At 31.8% G+C, this 26,613-nt stretch overlaps 2 protein-coding genes and 1 long non-coding RNA gene across 4 annotated transcripts; 2 read left to right on the top strand and 1 right to left on the bottom strand.

The window, feature by feature from the left end:
* Window positions 1-3,441: 3,441 nt before the first annotated feature.
* LOC110668587 (SH3 domain-containing protein 3) lies at window positions 3,442-8,404 on the top strand. Its single transcript, XM_021829911.2, has 10 exons — window positions 3,442-3,717; window positions 4,381-4,503; window positions 5,208-5,277; window positions 5,384-5,529; window positions 5,899-6,000; window positions 6,124-6,321; window positions 6,416-6,478; window positions 6,558-6,662; window positions 7,231-7,305; window positions 8,011-8,404. The coding sequence occupies exons 1-10, from the start codon at window positions 3,658-3,660 to the stop codon at window positions 8,128-8,130; spliced, it is 1,062 nt and encodes a 353-aa protein (XP_021685603.2). The 5' UTR covers window positions 3,442-3,657; the 3' UTR covers window positions 8,131-8,404.
* A 166-nt stretch (window positions 8,405-8,570) lies between these two features.
* LOC110668589 (ABC transporter B family member 9) lies at window positions 8,571-15,484 on the bottom strand. 2 transcript variants are annotated; one of them, XM_021829914.2, is made up of 12 exons: window positions 15,063-15,481; window positions 14,230-14,284; window positions 13,692-13,867; window positions 13,335-13,556; window positions 13,002-13,240; window positions 12,364-12,889; window positions 11,960-12,233; window positions 10,773-11,436; window positions 10,421-10,649; window positions 10,070-10,336; window positions 9,722-9,985; window positions 8,571-9,534 (listed from the first exon to the last, which is right to left on the bottom strand). In XM_021829914.2, the coding sequence occupies exons 1-12, from the start codon at window positions 15,315-15,317 to the stop codon at window positions 8,890-8,892; spliced, it is 3,816 nt and encodes a 1,271-aa protein (XP_021685606.2). In that variant the 5' UTR covers window positions 15,318-15,481; the 3' UTR covers window positions 8,571-8,889. The 2 variants fall into 2 exon arrangements, with proteins under 2 accessions (XP_021685606.2, XP_057996922.1); XM_058140939.1 differs by having other exon boundaries at window positions 9,722-10,336; window positions 15,063-15,484.
* Window positions 15,485-23,248: 7,764 nt separating this feature from the next.
* Window positions 23,249-26,613, top strand: LOC131175991 (uncharacterized). Its single transcript, XR_009146101.1, has 2 exons — window positions 23,249-24,092; window positions 26,328-26,613. It is a non-coding gene; the product is annotated as an uncharacterized LOC131175991 (long non-coding RNA).

Consider the following 26,613-nt stretch of genomic DNA (forward strand, 5'->3'; position numbering starts at 1 on the left):
TCTCAAGTCGGAATCGGCAAAGGTAAACCCGAACCTTGCTTTTTCGTAATTTTCTAGTGCTTAAATAGGATTAAAAATTCATAAAATATTCGTGGTAACTTAGAAAATTATGATTCTTTTTGCAATAGCTTAGTAATATTTCTAAGGACCACAAGCGTAGTTTTATAATTTTTAGAGCTTATTTGAGCAGTTTTTGCAAAAATGATCAATTATAAGGACTAAATTGAAATTTTACATATTGTGATGGATGATTGATTTGATGGGCCCAGGAGGGGCTGTGTGATATGATTGAGTTGTGGATATATGGATTGTAAGTATAGAAGTGTGTTTTGAGCCCTTTTGCAGGTTGGGTAGGTCCTAGGTATAGGGGAGACTCTGCCGGATTTTCGGCACGACTTAGGACATATTGGGTCTTTTCTTGATTTGTATTGAGTCATTTGTATTAAATAATTGTAATATAATTGTCGTGTGAGCGATGACCTTCTTCCTCCGCCCACCGCCACAGTGATTGCCACAAGTCTGTGAGTAAAATATTAATTTTAATTGTAATTTCGATATTATTATATGTTCAGCATGCCCATGCATCACTTATATGCATATATTTATGTAGTTAAACTCTAGGCACGATTTATGATGCATTGATAAATGTTAAAGTGCCATGTATGTTGTTGTGGTAATTTGGAGCAGTGTGCGTGCGTTGGCGTGCGTGTGATGTGGTGTGGACTATGGATAGGACGGGTAGACACGGCTTGAGTTCTTCATTGACCCGGTCCTTCGGGGTAGACACGGCGTGAGTTCTTCGCTGGGACCCCGATTTGGTATTTAAGTGGAAGTCCGAGCTGAGTTCTTCGCTGGCACCAGTTAGGAATTAAGAGAGTCAGATAGGGATCACCCCATATATTATGAATGATGTTACAGGGTGCGTGAGTGCTCCAAATTACCTTTTTGATGCTATGATGTGAATATGATGTTGATGTTGCATTTCACTCTACAGGGTGCATTAGTTATAGATAGTTATAGAGATTATGGTTAAAATTGATATTTTACTCTCTGAGTCGAACGCTCACTCCTGTTCAAAAATTTTTACAGGCCACAGGAGAATATTTTTTGAGGTTAACCTGCTTTCTCCCTCGCAAGTCAATTATTACTGTTTGTATAAACTTGTTAAATCTTAGAATTTCCGCATGTGTTAGAAATGTTTATTTGATTTGGGTCTGTAAACTAAATTATTATTTTGGGACCTGTAAACTTAATATGCTATGCATGTTTGATGGATTGGATGAGGGAGCTGAGCTCCCATTTATTTTTATGTTGATGAGTATGTGGAGGGTGAGCTGAGCTCCCCAAATGACTATATATTGTGTTTACAGGTCGGGTGAGTCAAAAACTCCCCGTTGGAAAGTCCATTTTTATGGCCGGACTCTGTCCGTTTGTTTTCTTGAAATTAGGCCCAAATGGGCCTTAGAGTTGGGTTAATGAACAGTTAGGCTTACTACGGGCCTCGGGGGCTTTAGGCTGGCCCAGGTCCTAGTGCCGGTCCGGCCCATAGGTTGGGTCGTGACATCTTTTCCTTTTGTTTTTTTTTTAGATATTTACTTTATTATTCTAAAATTGAATTTTTTGTCCCTACATTTTAGTATTTGTAAATTTTCATTATTTTTCTTTATAATATTTTGCAATTTTTAAATAATCGTTTAGCTAACTATATAAATTATTAAAAAAATTTATATAATTAATAGCATACCTTTTTATTCTAATTATTTGATAATTGAAATTATTTGATAAAAAAATTTTGATAATTTTTTTTACATGAATTAATTTTATAAGCTATTTCCTAAATTTATGTTATATGGTAATTTTTAAACAAACATTATTAAATTAGGTGACTTAATTTTGTAAGTAATTTTTATGTTTCATATATATATATATATATATATATATATATATATCCCAAATTTATTTATTTATTTCTCACAAGATTTCCCCAAATTGCGGCATAGCAAGGCAGTCAAAGTTTTATTCAAATTAAAAGTTAAAATTAAATCAAAATTAACTTGATAGAAATCGATTTTGAATTGCTGGATGAATGGAAGTTAGCTCGTGCTACCACGAATGCCTCTCCTGGTCCAGTGCTTGCACGACATACAGTGTGGAGCAAAGGTCCTGGTCCAGCATTTGCACAACATACAGTGTGGAGTAAACCTTTGGTGGAACGTTTCAAGTGCAATGTTGATGCAGAGATTCAAAGGGAGGATTATTGCACTTCTTATGCTTCTTTTATATTAGGTTTAATAGGATTACAAGGCACTTTTTTTTACTAAGCTTAGTTAAAACTTTTACTCTTAGAGAAGCTTTAGTTGAAAAAATAGCAATATTTGTGATGTTGATATTGGGATGGTTATTAAAGTTGCAGTGAATGCTATTCATCTTATTTGGAATGATTGGTCTAAATTTAAATAAATAATTTATGATTATAAACAAAATTTATCTCAAGGGTTTGATTGGATCTTGACTTGAATTAGATAATAAGTTAATGTAGCAACTCATTTTTTGACTAGGATAGCTATGTTTTATGTTAATTTCACTTTCTTGTCTGAGCCTCAAAGCCCTTTATATAATATTTTTTTATAAAATTTTAGATTTTAAGTTGGGTGTACTGGAGAGACTTACTTGTTTGAGTTTAGTTTGAATCTAATATATTAAGTTTTTTTTTTCTGAATTTTATTAATAAAATTATAATTAAAAAAAATATTTTGAATTAAATAAAAATTAATTTGCTTAATTTCAAATTAAAAGGGGATGTTTTCTTTTAAAAAATTTGATATAAATTTCAATTATTGGACGTTTGATTAAAATTAAATCAAAATTAAAATTAGAATCAGAGTTGAAAATAAAATTGAAAAATTCTGTGGTCATGATTTTTCTTAAATTAATGAATTAAAACCATCAATTTTGAGTCAAAATCGACCAAATCAAACCGGCGGACACTATCCCAATGATATTATCTTATTCTTTTGAGTTTTTGGGTCTTAGGCTCTTGGGCCTATTCTATGAAACCAGCCCAACCAAAAGGCACTTTAGCATGGGGCCCATATCAAATAGCACTTAGAAAAATTAAAAAATTATAAAAAAAAAAGCCTGGCAAAAATTCATTTTAATCTATTTTTAATTTTTTTATCTAAATTAATTTAAAATTTTTAATTTAATATAAGAATTAATATTTATGTACTAAAATTTTTAATTTAAATAAAAAATTAAAAAGTTTAATTTTTTATTTTTTAAGTTAATTTTTTTGATTTATTTTTTAATTTAAATAAAAAAATTAAAAGTTTAATTTTTTATTTTTTAAGTTAGTTTTTTTGATTTATTAATTTAAATAAAAAAATTAAGAAATTGAATTTTTTAAATTTATATTTTAAGCTAATTTAAAAAAAAAAATTGACTAATTGAATTTAAAAATTGAACTTCGATGATGGGTTGCAAGGGGAAGACGAGAAGCAGAAGGGCTGCTTCAGCTGGAGAATGAGAGTAGCCTCTGTATCTTTTTCTTTACTCATCTTAGATCTACCTTTCTCTGGTTCAAATCCATATAAAATCCACTTGAAAGTACCGAATTTTGTTATCTTGAAGAGGTAGTAACTAAAACGAACCAGAAAAATGGACGCATTAAGGAAACAAGCCAGCAAGCTAAGAGAACAAGTAGCCAAGCAACAACAAGTAAATTCGATTGCTTACCTTGTTCTTTCCACTCTTTCATTTTATTGCTTTTGGCCTATGTTTTTTGTTTGAGTTATGTTTGGTTCCTGGAAAGAATTTTGGGGCATGCTTTAGTTTTTGGTGTTTTGGGTTTTCCTTGAAAGAGTGAGAAATAATTGGATTCAGGATAAATGTGTCAAAATATGATTAAAAATTTTAAAAAGAGAGTAGTTTAATTGTGATATGATAGCTCTTCATGGAATCGAAACATGAACAAGAGATGATCTCCTTCTGAAGTGCGAATATCTTGAAATTTGTTCTACCTCAGAAGTACTTAGTGGTACTAAATATGGGATCCATTTTCATTGGCCTCTCTTTCTTTCGTTGGAATTGGAATTTTACTGATTTGATCTTATTGCCCATATTCATTTCATGAATTAATCCTATTTCCATGTTACTTGGATTCAGTATGCAGCATGTGAATCCACAAGTCAAGATATACGTAGCAAGTTTATCATTTAGAAGCTTATATTAATGTTTAAGCATGTTTTGAGAGTGTTAAATGAATTGGTAAACATCAGATAGTGCAACTATCATATTATTTTTGCATACTTTATAAAATTTTTATATATTTTGCTGGAAAAAGTACTGTTGCCTTTATTTAATTTAATAATTTGGATTCAGGCTGTGATAAAACAGTTCAGTGGAACTGGTTATGAAAGCTCAGCTGTCATGGTTATTGATGAGGTTGAGATGCAGAGACATCAACAGCTGGAGAAACTGTACAGGTTGACTCGTTCAGGGAAGGTGGGATAGTTTTGCCCTCTTGAGATTAAAGTTATTTTTTATTATCTTTTGCCAAAACAGCAGCTGATTTTGCTTCAGGTTTTATTATTTCACATACTCTAACCATATGTTATACTTTTTATAAATGAAGGTGATATTTCATTAGTAAGAATTAATGCTTATAGAGATAAATACTCAGCCTTTGATAATTTTGCTCGAAATAATGGAAGCACGGATGAAATTTAACTTCAATCATATGTTATGCTCTTTAAAAGTGAAGCTGATATTTCATTAGTGCAAATTAATGCTTATAGGGGAATGCTTAGCCTTTGATAGGTTTGCTCAAAAGAATGGGAGAACAGATGAGAGGATGCTTTTGTAATGGCTAAATTCATTTCACTGACTCCATTTGTAAATGTTAAACTCGTGTCTCACATTACTTTGCAATGTAACATGTGAAGTTTAAGGTACGATATTACCCTTAAGATGGAGGCTGCATTGCACTGATTTTATTGATTGTATTAGCTTCTAGAAAAAAAAGGATCTTAGAGAAAGGGGTCATTGGCTCTACATTTACAAGAAACAATAGTTATACTTGGTTCATTAACTCCATGAAATTCTTTTCTTGGTTTTCTAGGATATTGAATATGCTTTAATTATTTCCTGTTCTTGCAAATGCTTACACTTGTTATCGCTTTCTAATTGCATGATATTCTTCATTTCAGGATTTTCAGAAGGATATTGTTAAAGCAGCGGAAACATTTACAGCCATTGGGTACAAACATATTGAAGCAGGTGAAAATCAGTTAATATGCCGAACTTAGTTTATTATCATAAGGGAATATAAACTTGAGTAGAATGAATTTGGTGTGGGCTTCATAAGCATTCATTTTGATGATAGGAATCAAATTGTCTGAGGATTGCTGCAGATATGGAACTGAGAATGCTAATGATAACATGCTAGCTAAGGCTGTGGCCATCTATGGTGATGCTCGTAAACATGTGGAGAAAGAGCGAGAGGACTTAAATCGATTGTTATCTTCCCAGGTTGACTTTTTCTTACTGTGCATAAATGGAATGAATTTTGTATCCTTTAGGTGACAACTTCTAGTCACTTTTAATCATTGTTTTTCCAGTGTTTATGCTTTGGACATACTTACTCAACTCAATTGAGTCTGTGTCAAACTGATCTGGCTTAGCGTTATGAATTGGTTTCCTTTGTTCAGCTTTTTTTGAATGGGAAAAGATGATCTAATGCCCCAATTAGGTTCATCTTCAAGCCTAGATAATAGCTTTGATCTTTAGTTCTACATTTGTTTGAGCTTTTTGTTGTTTTATAGAAACTACTTGCCATAACATTTGTTTGAACTTCAATCAAAGATGAACCACAAATTCTTTTTAATTGTTTTCATCCAGATTTTAGATCCGCTACGAGCAATGATTACTGGTGCTCCTCTGGAAGATGCACGCCATCTAGCTCAACGTTATAGTCGGATGAGACAGGAAGCAGAGACACAGGTAATTAGAAAAGTTGGCGCTATGTCATAAAATCCATGTGCTTGGACATTCACTTTATGCTCCATAGCTTTAGCAATTGCCTAAATAAACTCATAACTTGTATGGACTATTAAAAGCAAACAGGCAGCAGAGGTTTCCAGAAGACAAGCAAGAGTAAAGGAAATGCCAATTCCTGAAAATGTTGCAAAGCTGCATGCAGCTGAAGCAAAGATGCAAGAACTAAAAGCAAACATGGCTGTTCTTGGTAAAGAAGCTGCAGCTGCTTTGGCTGCTGTTGAAGCACAGCAGCAAAGATTGACTTTCCAGAGGCTTGTTGCAATGGTATGCATGCCCCTAAATTTTCTTGATATGATTTTCTAGTTCCGAAGCTTTTTAACTATTTTGGAAATTGATATTGATGTTAACATTTGTGAAGGTTGAAGGAGAAAAGAATTACCATCTGAGAATTGCTGCCATTCTCAGTGAGGTTGAAGCTGAGGTTAGTTTTTTTTTAAAGAGAAACTTTCATCCATATGAGGAATTTATTAACTTTTGACTTGGGCTGGAATTTGGGACAGATGGTCTCAGAGAAACAGCGGAAAGAGTCTGCTCCTCCAGTGATTTCATCTCCTGTAATTCCATCAGAGAATGTATCAGAGAAAACCATGTACTTCTTGGCTGAAGTAAGTTTCCAACACCTAAATTTCAACTTTGAAGGATGGATTTGCAATTCTCTTCAAAGGAAATTAGTTATTCTGCAACTTCTATATTGAAAATACATGTAGCTTACATAAGCTATTAGATGATGCTTCAATCAAATGGCATCAAGGGGCTTGGGGTTGAGCTTTTGGAGTTTTAGCTTGAAATCCTGGACTTTATGAGCTGTTCACCTAATATGAAAGTCCCTGTGAATAGCAAATAATGACGTCACTGGGGTTATTATTATTGACTGTCTTATCCCATTTCTGATGACCCTCCATGTTCATTGAACTGGTTATGGTACAGACATTGACAGGATAGGTTGGACCTTTCTATGATTTCAGCTTTTGCAATGGGATGAATGAAATGGATGCTGTCCTTAGGGGCCCAGTACTGCTAGTTAGGTTCTTATGAGATGAACACAGACTGGAAATAACAGTAGCATGAAGTCATAATTTGTGAATAGTAGGATGCCCGATTATCACTTCGTAATTTACACAGCATAATTTAGACACAAACATAAATTGTAATGATCTTGTTTACCTCTTTCAGGCAACACATCCTTTCATTGCAGAAACGGAGAAGGAGCTGAGCTTGGAAGTGGGTGATTATGTTGTCGTGCGAAAGGTATTCTCTTTCACTTGAGATGCAAAATTTCATAGACTGAATTTTCTTAACAAATAGGTGGATTTGAAGTTGATATCTGCTCTTGAAATTTGGATAGAAGAAAGGCACACCGAGATAGCTGAGATAGTGCTATATAATCATTCTCCAAGAGTCAAGCCTCCCTTCCAGTAGTGGTTTGGCTTAGAGTCATTGAAATATCCATGACATGCTTTTGTTGAAGGGAGACATTTTCCCTGGCTGGATTGTTATCCACACTTTTCTGGACTTCCCTCACTTTCTTGCTCACCTTGTACAACTGATACTCGAGTCTGTGTCAAATCAAACCTCTTAGAACAGTCACTGGTTTTGTCCAAACAAGCCCATCTTATCACAAGAAACACAACCACAAATGCTACCTGTCACACCCATGGCCCACAACCTAAACATATCACTACCCCTTTGTCTGGAAAAAAGTAAGAGTGGAAAGAAATTGAAGGATTAAAAAAATGGAGGCCTACAAAGTGAAGGGAGAGAATAAGTTTTGCCCTTGTTTTGGGAAGTGAGGAAGAGGGGATATGTTGTTGGGGGGGAGCGGGGGTGTTGTGGGGTGGTGCGTTGTGAATGGGAAATTATCATGCAGGATAGGACAACAAATAATTGAAATCAAGTTTTACCGTCATTTTAGTTGCTTGTGGCATGTTTCTGAGACTTCATGTGTAATTCCAGGTGAGCCCAACTGGATGGTCAGAAGGAGAATGTAAAGGAAAATGTGGGTGGTTCCCCTCAGCATATGTGGAGAAGCGCCAGAGAATTCCCACCAGTAGTGGGGCTTCTCAAGTTTACTAGTCTTACTCAAGTGCTCAGCGGCTGGTCAACTTTGTTCCACCAAATTGGAGTAGCAGTACTACGCTGTGGAATTTGAATTTGCGAAAGTAAAAAGAAAGAATGAAGATTGTTGTATTTTTTAACACCATCATGTTTATGGAGCCGGGTACCTCATTTGAATGTATATCCTATCGTTGAATGTTGGAAGTCATATGTGCAGTAGTAAAACTTTTTCTTTGTTTAGAATCATAAAAAAGTTTTGTTTAATAAAAGCTATTCCATATTTATCATCAAATGTACACTTTTAAAAAATCTTATTTTGGTGCTGGGTTCATATGGCGTTTGAGTTTTTTTTTATTTGCCTTTTGACGTTTTCATGTGCAATGGAACTTCATTTATGCTCTATTAAGCACAGAGCTCTGTGGTTATTACACAATGATGGAAAGCATTACTATAGTCGATACCAAAATAATTTTGATTTTCAAGGTTCAAAACTATGCTTCTTGTTGTCAGTTGTTTCTTCACTTTCTTAAGCTGAACTGCTTAATTTCCATGCTTTGAATACTATACGGATTTCCAAAAGAATGATTCAGTGAACTAAATACTTCATATTACCAAAAGAAAAAGGGGTAGAGAGAACTAAATTATTCCTTTTGCAGATGACTGCAAATTCAGCTGCGGGCCAGAGTAATAGAACGCTGTTATTCTTCGGTTCTAAACCTTTTCTGCGTTCAACTTGCTCCACTAGCAACAAATAAAGCAGAAAATTTATTTTTCTCCTTATGTTGAATTCATGTGAAGTGCAACCAAGGAAGCATAAGCTCCATCGGTGATCTTCATTAATGTATCATGCTTCCCTTTCTCAGCAATCACACCGTTCTTCACTACAGCAATAATGTCGGCACCTTTAATGGTGGTGAGCCGGTGAGCAACAACTACAGTGGTTCTGTCCACCATAACTTTATCTAATGCATCCTGTACCACTCGCTCTGATTCTGCGTCTAGTGCGCTTGTCGCCTCATCAAGCAAAAGAATTTTTGGATTCTTTACTATTGCCCTTGCAATGGCTATCCTTTGCTTTTGCCCACCAGATAATTGTACTCCTCGTTCACCTACAAAGGTGTCATAGCCCTGTGGTAATGAACTAATGAAGTTGTGAGCATTTGCTGCTTTTGTTGCAGCAATTATCTCTTCCTCAGTAGGATTTCCCTGCTTGCCGTAAGCAATATTTGTGCGGATGGTTTCATTGAAGAGTATTGGTTCTTGGCCTACTAATCCCATTTGTTGTCTCAGCCAGCTTAGTTTGAACTTCTTGATTTCCACATTGTCTATATATATACGACCAGAATCAGGATCATAAAATCTCTCTAAGAGGCTAATTACTGTTGACTTTCCACTGCCACTCTCCCCCACCAAAGCAACTGTCTGCAGAAGATTCAAGCTGAGTGAATGAATCATAAGAGAATACATGATAATTAAAAAGCCAAGCTCCTTTTGTGCTTTAGAATAAGCAAAGCACATCTTGCAGCACAAAATATTTCAGGTTCTTGATATAGCATAGATCATATTCATTATATAAAGAGATGTTCTAGTTTAAGATAATGACAAGTACCTTTCCAGAGGGGATACTAAGGGATAAGTCTCTGAAAATTTGAACATGTGGTCTCATTGGATACCTGAAACTGACTTTTTCAAGCTCAATGTCACCTTTTATATGTGGAAGTGTAGTGCCTTCATCACTACTTGAGTCAATTTTGGGCTTTCTGTCAATAATATTAAATATTGAAGCTGCTGCATCCTTGGCTTTGCTACTGTCTGTACCCATGGCACTGGAATTGGAAACCCCAATTGCTGCAATTGTCAACGCGAAGAAAACCTGCAGAAAACTTGAAGGTAGATTGAAAAGAAGGAAGGGAAAAAAAATGGGAAAAGAAAACCAAGAGGCCAATTCATATCTTACTTTGAAAACTTCTCCAAATGTTGCTTTCCCATGTTGTACAAGAACAGATCCGATGTAAAAACAGAATGCATTTGTGCAATAGAGTATAAAGAACGAGAAGCCAAGACCTGCACCACTAACAAGTCCAAGCCGAACCCCTTTTTTTACAGGACCATTACATTTCTCTTGGTACAAGTCCATCACCTTCTTCTCAGCACAAAATGACGCAACAGTTCTAATGCTTCCAACTGCATCATTTGCCACCTGACTTGCTTCTTCATACATCAGCTGCAAAATTTACATTATCATTTCATTAGCAAACACAATATAAGTTCTCTTTTGATTCTACAAAACGCATCTAGCAAAACTAACCTTGGCATCTGCACTGAACCCCTTCGTAAACTTTGCCTGAGTGAACCCTTGAACCAGCAGCAAGGGTGATACTGCAAGAATTATAAATGCCAGAATCCAGTTAGCTGTGAATGCTATAACCAGTGCTGCTACGATTGTTGATGCGTTTTGGACAACTAAGGCCAAGGCATCACCAACAAGACTCCTAACTGTTGAAGCATCCGTTGACAATCTTGCCCCAACCGCTCCACTGGAAAATGAAAAGGGATTCAAATTTAAATTTTTCATAATTCTTCTCTCATACATAAAGAAACTCTGAGTTATGGAAGAATTTGGAGAACATGATTGTCGTTATTTCTTTGAACACACACACCTAGAATTTGCAGGATCATCAAACCAGCTGATTTCTTGGTGTACAACCTTTTCAAATGTAATGGAACGAATTCTTTCTATCAATTTACCCCCTGCAATTCCAAAGAAGTAGTTCTGCACTGATATAGATAATAAAGCAATGAAACCAATCCCCACATATACCGCTGCCCAGAACTTTGAATCTTTTTTCAGCTCATTTGGAGGCTCATAGAACACTTTAATGGCTGTTGATAGTAAAACGCCAAATGCTGGGAAAACGGTCCCATGTATTGCTGCAGCAATGGCTCCAAACAATAGAATTGGCAATTCAGGCTTGTTCAGGTGGGCAAGCCGTCTCATTGGAACTTGTTTAGGCTGCTTCTTCTCTAGCATAGTCTTCTCCTCATGCTTTTCTGAGTCGACAATATTAATATCAACAAGCAAACCAAAGCCTAAGTTGTTAATCGAGAAAGATTGGCGGCTTCCTGATGAAACTCTACTCAAAGATCTCAGCATAGATTGTCTCTGGCTTTCTGAACTAGAAAAGGACTTTTCTAATCCCAAACTAATTTCTGAAGCATCTGCATCTAGCTGTTGAGAATGTTCAGATTCCTTAGCTCCTCCTTGCAGGCGAATTAGTTGGGAGTATGCTCCATCCTTGTTTTGTATCAAATCCTCATGAGTTCCTAATGGAAATTGTCCAAAAGTATAGTTGAATCTACATCTCTATAAATATTATAAAGCTAAGTTATGAAATTTGAAATGGTTTAAGAATTTTTTCCAGAATTTTTATGTGTTAAAATTATTTAATGAGTCATAATTCTTAGTAATACTAATAAATATATTATTGAAAACTCTTGAATTAATTATATCCCATTTAAGTGTTTTCATTTTTATTGCAATGAGTTCATCATTAATTCATTTAAGTAATGAATGAATTAATCTAATTTTATTATAATTACAAAATGACTCTTAAAATTCAAGTATTAATCTTATGGACGATATAAAAAGAATAGTGGATTGAATATCTTTATTTTCATTATATATATAAATTTAGTTCCGACTATTATTTCTCTAAATAAGATTCTAATTTTTTTTAATTTCAATTTTATATATTTTTTTAATATAATTCGAATAATTTTTTTTTTAAATGTTGATACATAATTCAAAAAAGTCCTATAAAGCAGTGAGTTAAAAGTTTAACATTACCTTTCTCCACAAGTTTGCCCAAATGCACTACAGCAATGATGTCAGCATTCCTAATGGTGGTTAAACGATGAGCAACAACTACAGTTGTCCTGTTGCACATAACATTCTCTAGTGCATTTTGGACAATGCGTTCAGACTCAGCATCTAATGCACTTGTTGCTTCATCAAGGAGGAGAATTTTTGGATTCTTTAAAATGGCCCTTGCAATAGCAATTCTTTGTTTTTGGCCTCCTGATAATTGAGTGCCATGCTCTCCTACCATTGTGTCAAGCCCCTGGATATACAAATGCAGTCATCCTAGTTACCCACTTGAAGCAAATGGGGCATCCTGTGGTTGGTGTCAATGACAATGTACAAGAAACAAATATTAATGGCATTAGTTCCTCAAGAGAAAATGGGTATACCTCAGGCATTTGATTGATGAATTTGGAAGCATTAGCAAGTTCAATTGCAGTTCTAATCTCCTGATCCGTGGCATTTTCTTTTCCATATGCTATGTTCTTTTTTATGCTAGTTGCAAATAAGATAGGTTCCTGACTTACTAGACCAATCTTCTGTCTTATCCAGCTAAGCTTCAACTTCTTCAAATCAACACCATCTATAAGCACTTGACCAGAATCAGGATCATAAAATCTCTCGACTAGGCTAATAACAGTTGACTTCCCACTTCCACTATGACCGACTAAAGCCACAGTTTTGCCGCTTGGAATTTGCAGTGAAAATCCAGAGAATATCTGAACATCAGGCCTGGCAGGGTATCTGAAGTACACATCTTTTAGTTCAATATCCCCGTTGACCCCTTTTAATGTCATTCCACTTGTGTCATAGGGATCGATTTTTGGTATTCGATTGATGGTCTCAAACATCTTATATGCGGCAGCTTGCCCTGCTGCAAATGCATTCAAGGATGGAGAAGTCTGACCCAGTGACCTATTCCAAGCAAGTGCATACAAATAAGATTTTGCATCCTAAATAGCTGGGTGTATTTATGCTGAAAACATAACACGTAAGATGTAAAATTAATTGCAATGCAAGTACTTACATTCCACCTGTCATAATTGACATAATAATAGTGATTACTTGTCCACCATTATAGTCGTTGTTCATGATTAATTTGGATCCATACCATACGGCCAGTGCATAAGTGGAGAATACAACGAGCAACATTGTTCCAATTCCTAAGCCTGAGGCCAGTCCTTGTTGAACAGTTGTTTTGTATGCTACCTTTAGTTTGTCATTATATTTCTTAATTGCATGTTTCTCACCTGTGAAGGATGCAACCTTGCAGAAATACAAAAATATGTTACAAAATAGATATATTTGAAAGTAAATTCCCATATGAATTTGGTGTGAATCATTCATCCCTAAGCCTTACTGTTCTAATGGCTCCAATTGTTTGTTCTACTACATTCCCTGCTTGTGCATAAGCAATTTGTCCACGGCTTGACATTTTTGACATGACCATTGCCATGAATCCACCAACAATTGCAACAAGAGGAATGCAAGCGAGTAGAACTACAGAAAGAAGCCAGCCTCTTACAAAAGCAATTATAAAGCCACCAAAAAATGTTGACGATAGTTGTATGAACTTCCCAACCTATCAGAATGAATTTGATAAGAAAGTACACAATGAAATAAAAAGATTTAAATAACCTTATGATAGAAAGAAAGCTTGAGACATAAACTTGGCTATAATTCTAAATTATGACTCGATCATGGAACTAGTACATACTTTTTCACCCATGGCATCTTGAATGAGAACAGTGTCACCTGACATTCTTCCAATAACCTCGCCAGTCGTTGTTTCAGTATCAAAGAAGCCAGTGTCCTGTCTCAATATTGCTTTTAAGTACAGACTTCGGATACGAGCTGATTGCCTTTCTCCAGTCACCATCCAACATGACACCTCTGCAACCATTGATGGTACAACCATTATCAGTCTACAATGTCTAAACGTACTGAGAATAATAAGGGTGCCTAACTGGCTATCCAATCCATAGATATGTGAAATTGGATCTAAACTAGTTACTTAATCCATGCACAAGTAGAAACTTTAAGATTGCAAGATTTCAAATTGGACAGCATGCAAAATAGTACATTTTCACAGTCTTAGGCCTCTTAAGCATTTTTACATACATCTTGAGCAAATGCCGTAATAATTTGAAAGTGATCAACTAACATTTTGGGTATGCAAATGTAACTTATTATTTTGAAGATGTAACTATCAACTAAAGACAGTCATGTGAGAAAGAAAAGGAGATGTGCCTTACGTAGCAAAGAAGCGACACCTGAACCACAAGCTAAGAACACCATCCTTAGTGATATCTGTAGATTGCACAAGGCAAGTTATATCAACTACGTTTGTTAACCAACAAGAAGGAAATAACTATTTATTGTCTAGCAAATTGAAAAGTAATGACATTTTCCTACTTTCCCCATGAACTTTCAAGTTAATTAATTACAAGTTACAACAAACATTCAATGAAATTATTATTCTGAAGTGCAAATAAGTTACTTTGTCTTCTTAGACCAATCAAAACAAAGACGTTCAATGTCACAGATGCATAGCATTCCATGATCTAATAAGACCTTGAATGCAGCATTATTGCAAAAATGTTAACAGACGAATTCTTTTTAGATCTTGAGTTTTTGAAATTCCAAAGCTTTTCCTTATAAACATGTGTTTATCTTGTAATTACTGTTTTATTATCTTTGCAAGAAATATAATTTTTTGGGTTTTCTTTGGAACAAAGAAATAATTAACCCTCAGATGGCTAACTATAAATGAAAGCTATTCGGATGCAATTTTTCTTCCACCAAATTTACAAAAAAAAAAAACAGAACCTCCAATTAAAAAAGAAAAGAAAAGAAAAGAAAATTTTAATCAAGATTGCAATAAGAATTCATGATGTTTATTTGATGATGACCTTGCTGGCGTTTGAGTAAAGATAAACATAAATTTGGCAATCTTGCTTGGAAGTCAAGATGAGGATCTGGATCAATCTTTTGTTAATGTCGTTAATTCTTACACAAAATTCTTTTAAAAATGAGAAGAAGAAGGAGCTAGAAATCAAGATTTAATAATGGCATTGAATGAGCAAACCTTTGACACAGTATCCACGACACTGGATTGGTCTGCAGTGCCAAAAGAGTTGATAAGTTGGCCAAAAATGAGAGCCATGAGAGGCTGAGATAGTCCATTGGCAATGGCAGATACTGTGCCTACAATCATCAAGACTACATCGACCTTGTCTGCGAAAGTGAACAGCTTGCAGAGTGGGACCTTCTCATCATATCCATTCGATTCTTTTGTACCTCCACTTTGGCTGGTTTTTGCTGTTTCTTTATCTTTTTCCATGGCAAACTCCACTTAAATCAATTGTCAAACAAAATTCACAGAAGAAATACCCCCAAAGAGAGAGAGGGGCTTGTAAGAATGACAAAGGCTAGAAACAAGAATGGCCTCGTATGTATAAAGTGTGCGTCATCAAGTTTGGTGACATTGCGATATTCAGTTGGTGTCCTCTCCACATGTGAATAATCTATTATTGGGATTGTTTTTGTTTTTTGATTTTGTTCTTCTACAAATAAGGAACTGCTGGGATTTAACTGAATATTTTTATATTTTAATTAGAAAACTCAAACAATCTTTCTAGATTTTATCTCCACATCATTCCTTAAATTATGCATCATCACCACTTTATCTCTAATATTTAATTTTTAATTATGGATCGTTACACTATTTTTTCTTGCTTTAGGTATCAAGAAATATTTCAACAAGGACTCTGCCTACTGGCTTTTCGGGATTCTTATGGTCTCTTCTGACTTATCTTTCTTTCATAATATTGTTATAAAAATGGAATATATATATATATATATATATATATATATATATATATGCCTCTAAAGAACAGAATCAACGAGAGCCATGACAAGCTATACCTTGCATATCCCAGCTCAATAACTTCAACTATGCGTTCCCAGCTCAGAATCAATTGCTAAATTAGCAAGCCTATCTGCTAAGCTTCCCTATAGCAATGCTGCAAATAAACTTGCCAAGGCTAACGCAACAGAAAGAAACATTGTGAAATCACATTATAGTGGCGAAGATTGATAGAGCTAGAGCCTGAAACAAGATCAAGAGTAATCCAGGGGGCCACAAAGTCCGCAAAGGGTATCTAAGAGAGAACCTGGACGTGGCTTATCTAAGATGCTGCATTGAAAAATTTTTTAGCTTTAAGAAAACTCTTAACACCTTCTAAGTCAATAATTGCAAAACGAAATTCACAGAAAACCACCATTTAAAAAATTCACAAAAATAAGATAGAAAATGATCAACTTTTCTTGAAATTTAGGCTTGGATTAATTCTCATGGATGCAAAAGAATTATTCAGCTAAATTGTTAACCCATTTCAAAACTAGAATTTTATCATAATTCAATTTAATTGATTTTTTTTAAATAAAAAGAATTTAAATTTTTTAATTTAAAAAAAATATTTTAAAAAATATGTAAATTAAACATGATTATTTCTTTATAAATAATTTTTTAAAAAAGCCTAAATAACAGGAAGATATTAGGAGAATATATTTACTTGCATTAGACTTTGTGTACTACTAGAGATTATTTAATGAAAAAATTCTTAATTAAACTCAATTCATGGTAAATTCAAATACAAATAAAAATACGTAAGATCTAGACTAGGTTTAAGCGCTTAATGGTGCCAAAAGAGTTGATAAGTTGTATGCGAGAGGCCATTACTAAAGGCAGATACCGTATCTACAATCATCAAAACCACGTCCATATATATATATATATATATATATTATCAAATTAATTTTTACTCACTTAATTTCATTTAAGTAAATTTTCTTTTTTTACACATAAATTAATTATAATTTATATAATTATTTTATTTAAAATATAATAAACTTATTTTACTTACAAAAACAATTTAAAATTTATTAATATTGTTGATCAAATAAATTGAATAACACTAAATTACTATTAATATGATAAGATTATGAATTTGGACTATTTTAATATTTTATTTATGGGCCAAATTATTATATACATTCTTTTTTTTTAATTGACTTTAGCTAATATTTTTAATTATTCTTATTTGTAATTAAATTTTCTATGTAATTTTATTTTTTCTGTATTTTTTAACATTTTTTTGTTGCAAAAAAATATAATTACTTAACTACAATAAGAAAATAATCTAATGCAAAAAAGTAAATAAAAAGAAAATAGAAAAATCCTTTTATAGTGAAGATTTGAAAGGTAATCTCAATTATTTAAGAAAAAATTGCATTAATTATAGTGTAAATCGTGTATTTAGGTGAATTTATATAGAGAATATAGGTTGACTTTATATTAATTGATTATAATATAATATTAATTTTTATTTTATTTATTTTAATTTAACTCATAATTTATGTCAATTTAATTTTTTTATAAATAAAAATTAATTTTTTTAATTATACTATGTTTAATGGAGTGAAAAAAGTAAAATAAGAATTAATAATGATAAAATTAAGCTATAAAAATAAACTTCTTATTAGATGTAACGATATATTTTTAAATTATGATTTAATTAATCGTTATTGAGTAAGTGATTCAATTGTAAATCAAACAAAATAAGCATTAATAATTTAGTTATAAAAAGAAATGAAGAAATTAGTGGAAACTCAAGGAAAGGATAACTTCATATTAAACAGAAATAAATAATATTAATATATTTATTTGATTTGTTTTAATTTAACTCATAATTTGTGTCATTTTAATTCTTTTAAAATTAATTTATTTTAATTTTGTTTTCCTTATTCTTAAATACATGGTTAATAATGGAGTGAGAAAAATAAAATAAAAACTAATAATAATAGAAATAAAGTTACAAAACAGAATTATTATGAGATGTGATTGTATATTTTTAAATTATTATTTAATTAATATTAATGAGTAGAGCTATTGATATTAACTGTGTTTAAAAATATTTTACCAAATTATTGTGATTTTCCTTAAAAAAAAATATGGGCTTGATTTTACTTTCATTGACCTTTTTAAATTAAAAATTAGGGAACATAATAATGGATGATAATTATATTTAGTAATTAATATTTTTTTATTATTTAAATTTGAAAGATGAAATTAATTAAAAATTATATTTAAAAAGTTAAATTATATGATAATTATATATTACAACTATCAAGAAAATATAAAAGATTTTAATGTTGACTTTTTATAAATAAAAATTAAAAATTAGTGGATAGAAATTATCTTTAATAACTAGACATTTGAAAAAAAAAATTAAAATTAATTTCTCACAAAAATTTAAATATACTTTATAGAATATTATGAAAAATTATTATTAATAAATTTAATTAAAATTATCAATTGACATAAATATGATAGATTTAAAATCCTATATTATAAAAATTTCAATCATTAAAATTGTCACTTGATATAAATGTAATAGATTTCAATTTCTATGTGACAGTACTAGGTAAAACTTATCTGTTTTATATATTTTATTATTATTGACATTTTCAAATTAAAAATTAGGGAACATAATACGGATAATAATTATATTTGGTAATTAATAATTTTTTATTGTTTAAATTTGAAAAATCAAATTAATTAAGGGTTATATTTTAAAATTTAAATTATATAATATTATATATTATAATTATTTAGGAAATATAAAAAAAATAATATTGACCTTTCTTTTTTTAAAAATAAAAATAAAAATTAATGAATAGGCATTATTTTTAATAATTAGATATTTTAAAAAAATTTTCAATAATTAATTTCTTACAAAAATTTAAATATCTCGTGATACTTTATAAAATATTATGAAAAATTATCATTAATAAATTTAATTAAAAATTACCACTTATAAAAAATGTGATAGATTTGGAATCTTATGTGGTGACAATTTTAATCATTAAAATTCTCACTTGACATAAATGTGATTGATTTAGAATCTTATGTAGTAAAAATTTTAATTATTAAAATTGTCACTTAAAATAAATATAATAGATTTAAAATCCTATGATGTTTCAATATTCTCTCATTTCTTAATTTTTTTATGGGATATCTACCTTAATTAATTAATTAATGTCTCCTACAATATTTAATTAATTAGGCTACAAAAATTAAAAAAAAAAGAACACCCAAGAAAGTTAATTCATAGATTAAGAAAACATGAAAAAGAGTAGCATATTTAAAGTTTTAAAAATAATTTTTAATATTATAAAATCAAAACTCTTTTAATCATTTTATTATATTAAAAAAAATGCAAATATCTGATAAGCTGTAATTATCAATTCTAGAAGAGGCAATGGAATTAAGTTTTATTCATTTAAAATTAAAAAAAAAATAATTAAAGTTTCATATAATTATATTTAATTTTTATTTTTTTTAAATAATTTTTTAATTAAAAAATATCTAAATAGAGAATTAGAGTTGCCATCCAATTATGAGAGTTGTTAATAGGAAGACCGTTGAGCGTTGACACTCCCCTGGCTCGTTGTTAAATGGGTCGGGAGTTAATTGGATCAAATTAAATTATTTTTTTTTAATTTAATTATAAATTTAAATTAATTTAGAGTCCGATCCACGAATTCATTAATTTGATCAATAGGCTTGATCCAAGCGAAATAACTATGCTGTACCCGTTGGAAATCTGTGACTCTGAGTAGTGGGCTGGACACACGGTTAGGCCCAATATTTAATTATTCTTTAATGCTGGTTATGGTGGGTAGCAGAATAACTTATTAACTCTCTACTTCATCACATTATACAGTTTTTTTTCCAGATTTTCTAATGAATACAAATGTACATTCATTAAAATTTATTTAATATATTTCATTTATGAAATATTACAATTTTAATAATAAATTATAAAAAATATTTTAACTCAAATTAACTCAACTCAACTCAACATTTATCTCAAAAATTTATCGGAGTCGGCTATATGGATTCTCTTTCTCCACTCTAAATGATTTTGGGCTAAATCCTCAGAAATGTGTAATGCTGCTAGGTCATATTGTACTACTCTCATACAAGTCAGTTTACGTCTACCCTTTCTTTTCTTTCTATTCTCTAACTCAATGTACTCTACTTGTCTAATTGGAGTCTCCATATGTTTATGCTTCACATAACCAAACTATCTCAATCTCTCTTCTCTCAATTTATCCTCAATTGGTACCATTCATACATTTTCTCTAATACTCTCATTACAGACTTTATCTAGTCTTGCATAGCCACTCATCCACCTTAACATTCTAATTTATGCAACTCTTATCTTAAACATATACGACTCCTTCATTGCCCAACACTCACTGCCATATAATAGAGCCGGACGTATGGCTATATGGTAAAATTTTCTTTTCAACTTATTGGGAATCTTGTGATCACATAAAACTCTCGTGGCACATCTCCACTTCAACCATTCGGCTTGAATCCTATGACTAACATCCTCCTCACATTCTCCATCTACTTGAAGGATTGAGCCGAGATATTTAAAGTGATTACTTTAGGACAATACCACTCTATCCAAACTAACTCATTCCCTATCACTAGTTTGGCCTTCACTGAACTTGCAATGCATGTATTCTGTCTTCGTTCTACTTAACTTAAAGTCCTTTGACTCTATAATACTTCTTCAAAGTTCTAGCTTTTTATTGACTCCTTTTGGCGTCTCATCTATCAGAACTATATTATCCGCAAACATCATGCACCAATGGATACTTTCTTATATATGTTTTGTCAATTCATCTAAAATTAATGTAAAAAGGTAAGGGTTTACAACTGAACCTTGGTGTAATCCAACTGAGATAGAAAAATCTCTTGTGTTATCTCCCACTGTGTGCACAATAGTAGTTACTTTTTCATACATATCTTTTAACATTTGTATGTACCTAATAGGTATCATTTTTTATTCTAATACTCTCCATAAGATATCTCTTTGAATACTATCATAAACCTTCTCCAAATTGAAAAAAATCATATGTAGATCTTTTTTTACATCTCTATATTTCTCCATCAAGCTTCTAATGAGAAAGATCGCTTTTATGGTTGAACGACCGGACATGAAGCCAAATTGATTGGGAGAGATAAAAGTGTCGTGACATAGTCGATGTTCTACAACTCTCTCCCACAACTTCATAGTATGGGTCATGAGTTTAATTCCCTTATAGTTTGAACAACTCTGTATGTCTTCCTTATTTTTAAAAATAAGTACTAAAATACTCTTTCTCCAATCATCAGGCATTTTCTTTGAGTTTATAATCTTATTAAACAATTTAATTAACCATGCCACTTCCATATCTCCCAGACACTTCCACACTTCAATTGGTATTCCATCGGGTCCACAGGCTTTACTCACTTTCATTATCTTAAGTGCTTCTTTTAATTTTGAAGCTCTACTACTTCTAGTATAATTCACATTCTTTTCTATTACTCTGTAGTTTATATTCATACTATTACTACTTTGACTATTATTAAAGTGATTATTAAAATAGTTTCTCCATCTTTCTTTAATGTCTTCATCTTTTACTAATATTTTTCCTTCTTTATTCTTAATGCACCTAACTTGATTGAGATCTTGACATTTCTTTTCTCTCCTCCTTACTAATCTATAAATATCTTTTTGCCCTTATTTAGTTTCAAGTTTCCCATATAACTTTTCAAAAGTCTACGCTCTTACTTGACTAACTGCCTTTTTTACCTTTTTATTTGCTAAATAAATATGCTAAATAAATATAAATTATACTCTTTGTCCATTTTTATTTGTGCTATTTAAATTTTTTTTTGTATAAAATTCATTTATAAGTATTAATTTTTTTTAATTTTATTCTTTATTTTTATTAAATATAATAAATATTTATATAAAAAAATAATTGTATGAAATAAAAGGTAACTTAGCCAATTACTAGTATATTTTTATAAAAATGAGGTTATATAATAATTTTTTAATTATTGTGTAAAATCCAACTATGACAGATAAAAATAGATGGGAGGTAGTATTCAATAAATTGCAAATTATAATTTTTTATATAAATAGTGTGTATTAAATGAACTTTCATGGATGTATCTTTGCACCATTAGAAAAACTTTTTTTTTTAATTCTAATGGAGATTTAATTTTTATTGCATTTTTATTCCTTGAATTCTATAGACCTTAATTAGTTTTTTTTATTATTATTGTTTTATGAGATGATGGGAAAATCAATGAATTTTAGCTGAATTTTAAATTTAAATATTTATATAAATTAAATAACTAAAAAATAGATGATATTACAATGATAATAATTGCATCAAATTAATAAATTTTATTTTAATAATAATAAAATTATTTTTAATATGAGTCCAATTTAAATGCAAACTTTGAGTTTGTGGGACAGTTCACAATTGTGTTTGTACTATACCGAGAGTATTTTATAACCTTTCTAATACTTTACTTTTAGTTTAATAATTAAATATTAGTAAATTAAATTTCATTTAGAATTGTGATTCAAATATTAAAAAATTATTTTTCAAATTATTATTTTAAATATGATAAAAATTGTTTAAAGTTTTTATTTAATTATTTTAAAGTTTTATAATTAAAATATATTAAATTTAATTTCAAATAAATTTTTAATACTTATAATATATTTAAAAAAGCATTTTTTTAATAGCATCTTTAACATTAATGAAAAATAGACTATATATCTTTTTCTATTGTATTCAAGTTCTTGCCGTTTATTGGGAAGTCTACTTGTGATTTTTTATTCATTGGGTGTGCATAAATTCTTTCTATTTAGTTGAATTTAAAATTTGCAGAAATTAAATTAATTAAATTATTTATAAATAAAAATAAAATTAAATATGATAGAAAATAAATTAAAATTCAATCTTTTATTTATTTCTATTTATTTAAGCTTTTTAAATTTAATTAAGCTTTAGTTAATTATTATAAATGAATTTATTAATACTATACAAATTAAAGTTCAGATTTTGTACATTGTTTGATTGGATTTTTCTTAATGGATGAATCATCATGAATTGACAACACAAAAATATATGTTCGTACTAGAAGTAGAAAGTAGAAAGCGGTTTTATTCCTTGCTTCATGCTTACTATATATGGTAGTTTAAGACCAAGAAATTTTGACGAGATGGAAATGAAGTTGTCTTCCAAAATGACAGCAACTACACTCAGCAAATGTTGACAAAAATCCATCAATGAGGAATACTTATGACTTATGGCCCAAATTTTCAAATGATTAGCCCTAAGAGGATCCTTTTTGTCACTAACAGGACACCCATGAAAAGATATGTACATGTCCTTTTGTTAAACACCGGGGGGACCCCTAATCTGTCACCTTAAAGCAGTGTTCCGGGTTGCTTTCTTGTATCAAATATTCTGCTATGCCTTTAAAGTAATATGAATCCAAATAGCCGGAAGAACCATGCAATTTTCTCAGCATCATAGCCAACTTTTTCACCAATGTTTTTTCAGTCCCAATTCTTGATTAACTGTAAGATGCATGTGAAGCTACAAGTTCTTTGTCGTTAGATTTGATACAAGTTTTCTTGCTGTTAGATTTACTAACTTTGGTAAAGAAAAAGTGTTTTCTTTTTCTATTGGAAGATTTTATTTTTTCATGCTTTCGTTCAAGAATTTTTTAACTGAGTACAGAAGGTGGTGGTGGTCAAAAAGATGATCTGTGCAGAAGAAGAAAATGGAGAAAGGGTGTCCGTGAGGAGGACGCGCGAGAGGAAGATAACAAGAAAGGGAGAGGCCGGGGGTTCATTTCATATTCAAACAGACAACGAAAGACATCGGATACGCGAAAAAAGCCCCTACCACCACCCCATTGTCTCCTTGGCTTCCTCGGCTTTCGTGCGATTTTTAAGCCCTGCCCCACTCTCTCTCTGCTCTAAAACCACCCTCCTCTTCACTTTCCTTGAACCCAAATCGCCTCGCTTCGAGATTGAAGCTTTCTTTGTTCCTCCCTCTTACTCTAGGGAACTAAGGTTTATACACTTTTAGAGATGTTTGCCTTCATTCATCTTCAAGCTATTGCTTCTCGTGGTCTGCCTCTGATCCTTGTGCAGTTCCCTGAGAGCTGGTTTCTCCCAAAAAGGTTGCTTCTCTTCCTTTCAGTTTTCGTTTACTTATACATGACTCTTCTTGTAACATTTTTGTTTGGATTTTGTTATTTGACTTTGTCTTGTTTTGTGTTTCTCTCTCTTGGGCTTCTCTTATTTGGTTTATCGTCAAAATTTAAAATTTTGTTGTTTGTTTAATTTGTGAAAAGAAGCTCTTGATTTTTATTTGAATTTTACAGCTTTCTGTTGCTTGACGACTCTTGAATGTGATACGGGTTTGGTTTTTGTTTTTCCTGTTCATACTTCATGGTAATTTGGGTTCTTTGCTCTGCTCTAGAAGTTAAACGAATTCTTTTCCTTCCTTTGGGGAAATTTTATTTTTAGGTAAAAGTCTAGTTGATTAAATAGAAGAAACGAGGTGATTTTCAGTTGCCATGTGGCCCATTTAAAAGACATGGGGAGGTTTGGTGTTTGTTTGTGCAAATTGGCTCTACTAAGTGCATAATTCCTGTCAATTTTAGGAGTCTTAGATATGCTTTGTTTATGGAGAGAAGAAAGTTATGTACGAGTTAATTATAGGTATATGTAATCTGCATATTTACTGCTATAATGAATAGGGAGAAGAACTCCCTTACAAGGTCATTATATAGAGTCGAACAATGAGTGAATGATTTTCTTCTATAAAACGATTAAACTTTGTCCATGCAGAGGGAGATTTTTGACAGGGGGTTACATATTTCTATGCAATTCTCAATATTTAGGTTTAGGTTAGCGGTGAAAACAAGGACAAATGATGACAATCTGGTTTCGTTCAAGCTTTTGAAAACAGCTTGCTGAAGCCGGTTGTGCAATTATTGAGCAACAACTGTTACAATAGTATGTGTAATATTAAGGAGAGTGAGCCACAAAATGGAGCATCTTCAGTGGTAAAGATGTGTGTACATGTATTTACTCAAAGAACACTCCCCACCCCCCGCCAAAACCTCTCCCCCATCTATGATGTGTCAGACGGGCTTTTTTAGAGAATGGAGAGTTATATGCATTGCGAATCATAATGGTTTTGGAATGCAAAATAAACGGTTCCCCTCATTTGTGAGATGGTGGGATGAAGTAGAGTCGCTGCTTGTTCTTGCTTAACTTCATTTTACAGTCAAATTGATCTTCTTGCTGGGCATAGCCAATGTGATTGGAGTTTTTGAATTTGATGTATGGGGTGAAGTGGTACTAATTTCTTGAGAAGATGGTGCTGTTCAGTATTCAAAATATTATATTCCTTAAATATAATCACATATAATTATTATAGCATGGGGTGAAGTTGATGTGCTCATTGCTCACTGAGAGGTTTTCCTGAAGATTTCATGAACAGAATGCGCACTTCTTGTTTAGAAAACTTGTATTAATATCTTACTTTTTTGACAAACTTTTGATGAAATGGATTCTTTGCTAGTGAGTAGTGACACCCTATATCATTCTGCTTACTTTTAAGTAATCAGCCCCTGCTGCCATGGCTTGTATTTCTGATGGAGCAAATAAACCACAAGCTAGTTGCCATCTATATCATCCATCTCCCGATGGGGTAAATATTAACCAAAAAAATATTTGCAGCATCTTCCCTTGTGAATATAGGTAGTTCATTTTCTGTAGTGGCAGAGCTAGATTCTCTAACTATGGGGCAGGGTGTGGAGGGGGCTTGAGCCTGTCTCTCTTCCACCCCCACAAAGTTTATCTTATTTTACATTGTGTTGATGGGTGGGGGTAGTGGCAATTTGATTAGAAGCTAAATGAAATGTGCCTTTTAAGACATTTTGTTTGTCTGTTGCATACATTCTTTGTCTTTGTAGGATGCTGAATGATAATTTATCAAATGTTATAAACTCAACTCAACTAAGTCTTTATCCCAAAAATTTGGGGTCGGCTATGTGGATTCACTTTCTCCACAACGATTAATTTATCAAATGTTAAATGTTATGTTCTAAATTTTTTTTTTTGATAATGACCATAAGAATTAGTTATCTTATTAGGTTTTCAGTTGAAACTTTATGTACTATTTTTTCGTTAGAAAGGTTTCTTGAGGTGTTTAAATATGTTGGCGTCTACTGTTCTAAATGGCTGCTAGATAGGATTTGCTGCTCTAATTTTTTTTTTGGTAACATTTGGTTGCTTGTGATAAAAAATATTGGTTGTGTAGATTGTTTGGACTTTTGATAGTTTTTGCTGGAAAAAGATTCTTGAAGGTTTAGATCATAACTCTTTTGTTTCATCTTTGTTAGGTTCAAAGTCAGTAGAGATGCAGTTGAAGATCATCTTCTCTCTGAACATTGAACATGAAATTTGTAGTGATGCCGTTGAAGATCATCTTCTCTCTGAACATTGAACATGAAATTTACTTATTTTTAAGGTCTGCAGAATTTATGATTTGATATAATTGAGACATGGAGTAGGGAATGAAGCCATCGGTCCGTGCAGTATAGGATAAATGTATAATATTTGACAGTTACTGTAAACTTTTTGTGTTTCTGAAATTTTTAGCTGATACGAACAATGTTTTAATTCCTA

This window comes from Hevea brasiliensis, chromosome 18, assembly GCF_030052815.1.
Source record: "Hevea brasiliensis isolate MT/VB/25A 57/8 chromosome 18, ASM3005281v1, whole genome shotgun sequence".
Lineage (NCBI taxonomy): Eukaryota > Viridiplantae > Streptophyta > Magnoliopsida > Malpighiales > Euphorbiaceae > Hevea > Hevea brasiliensis.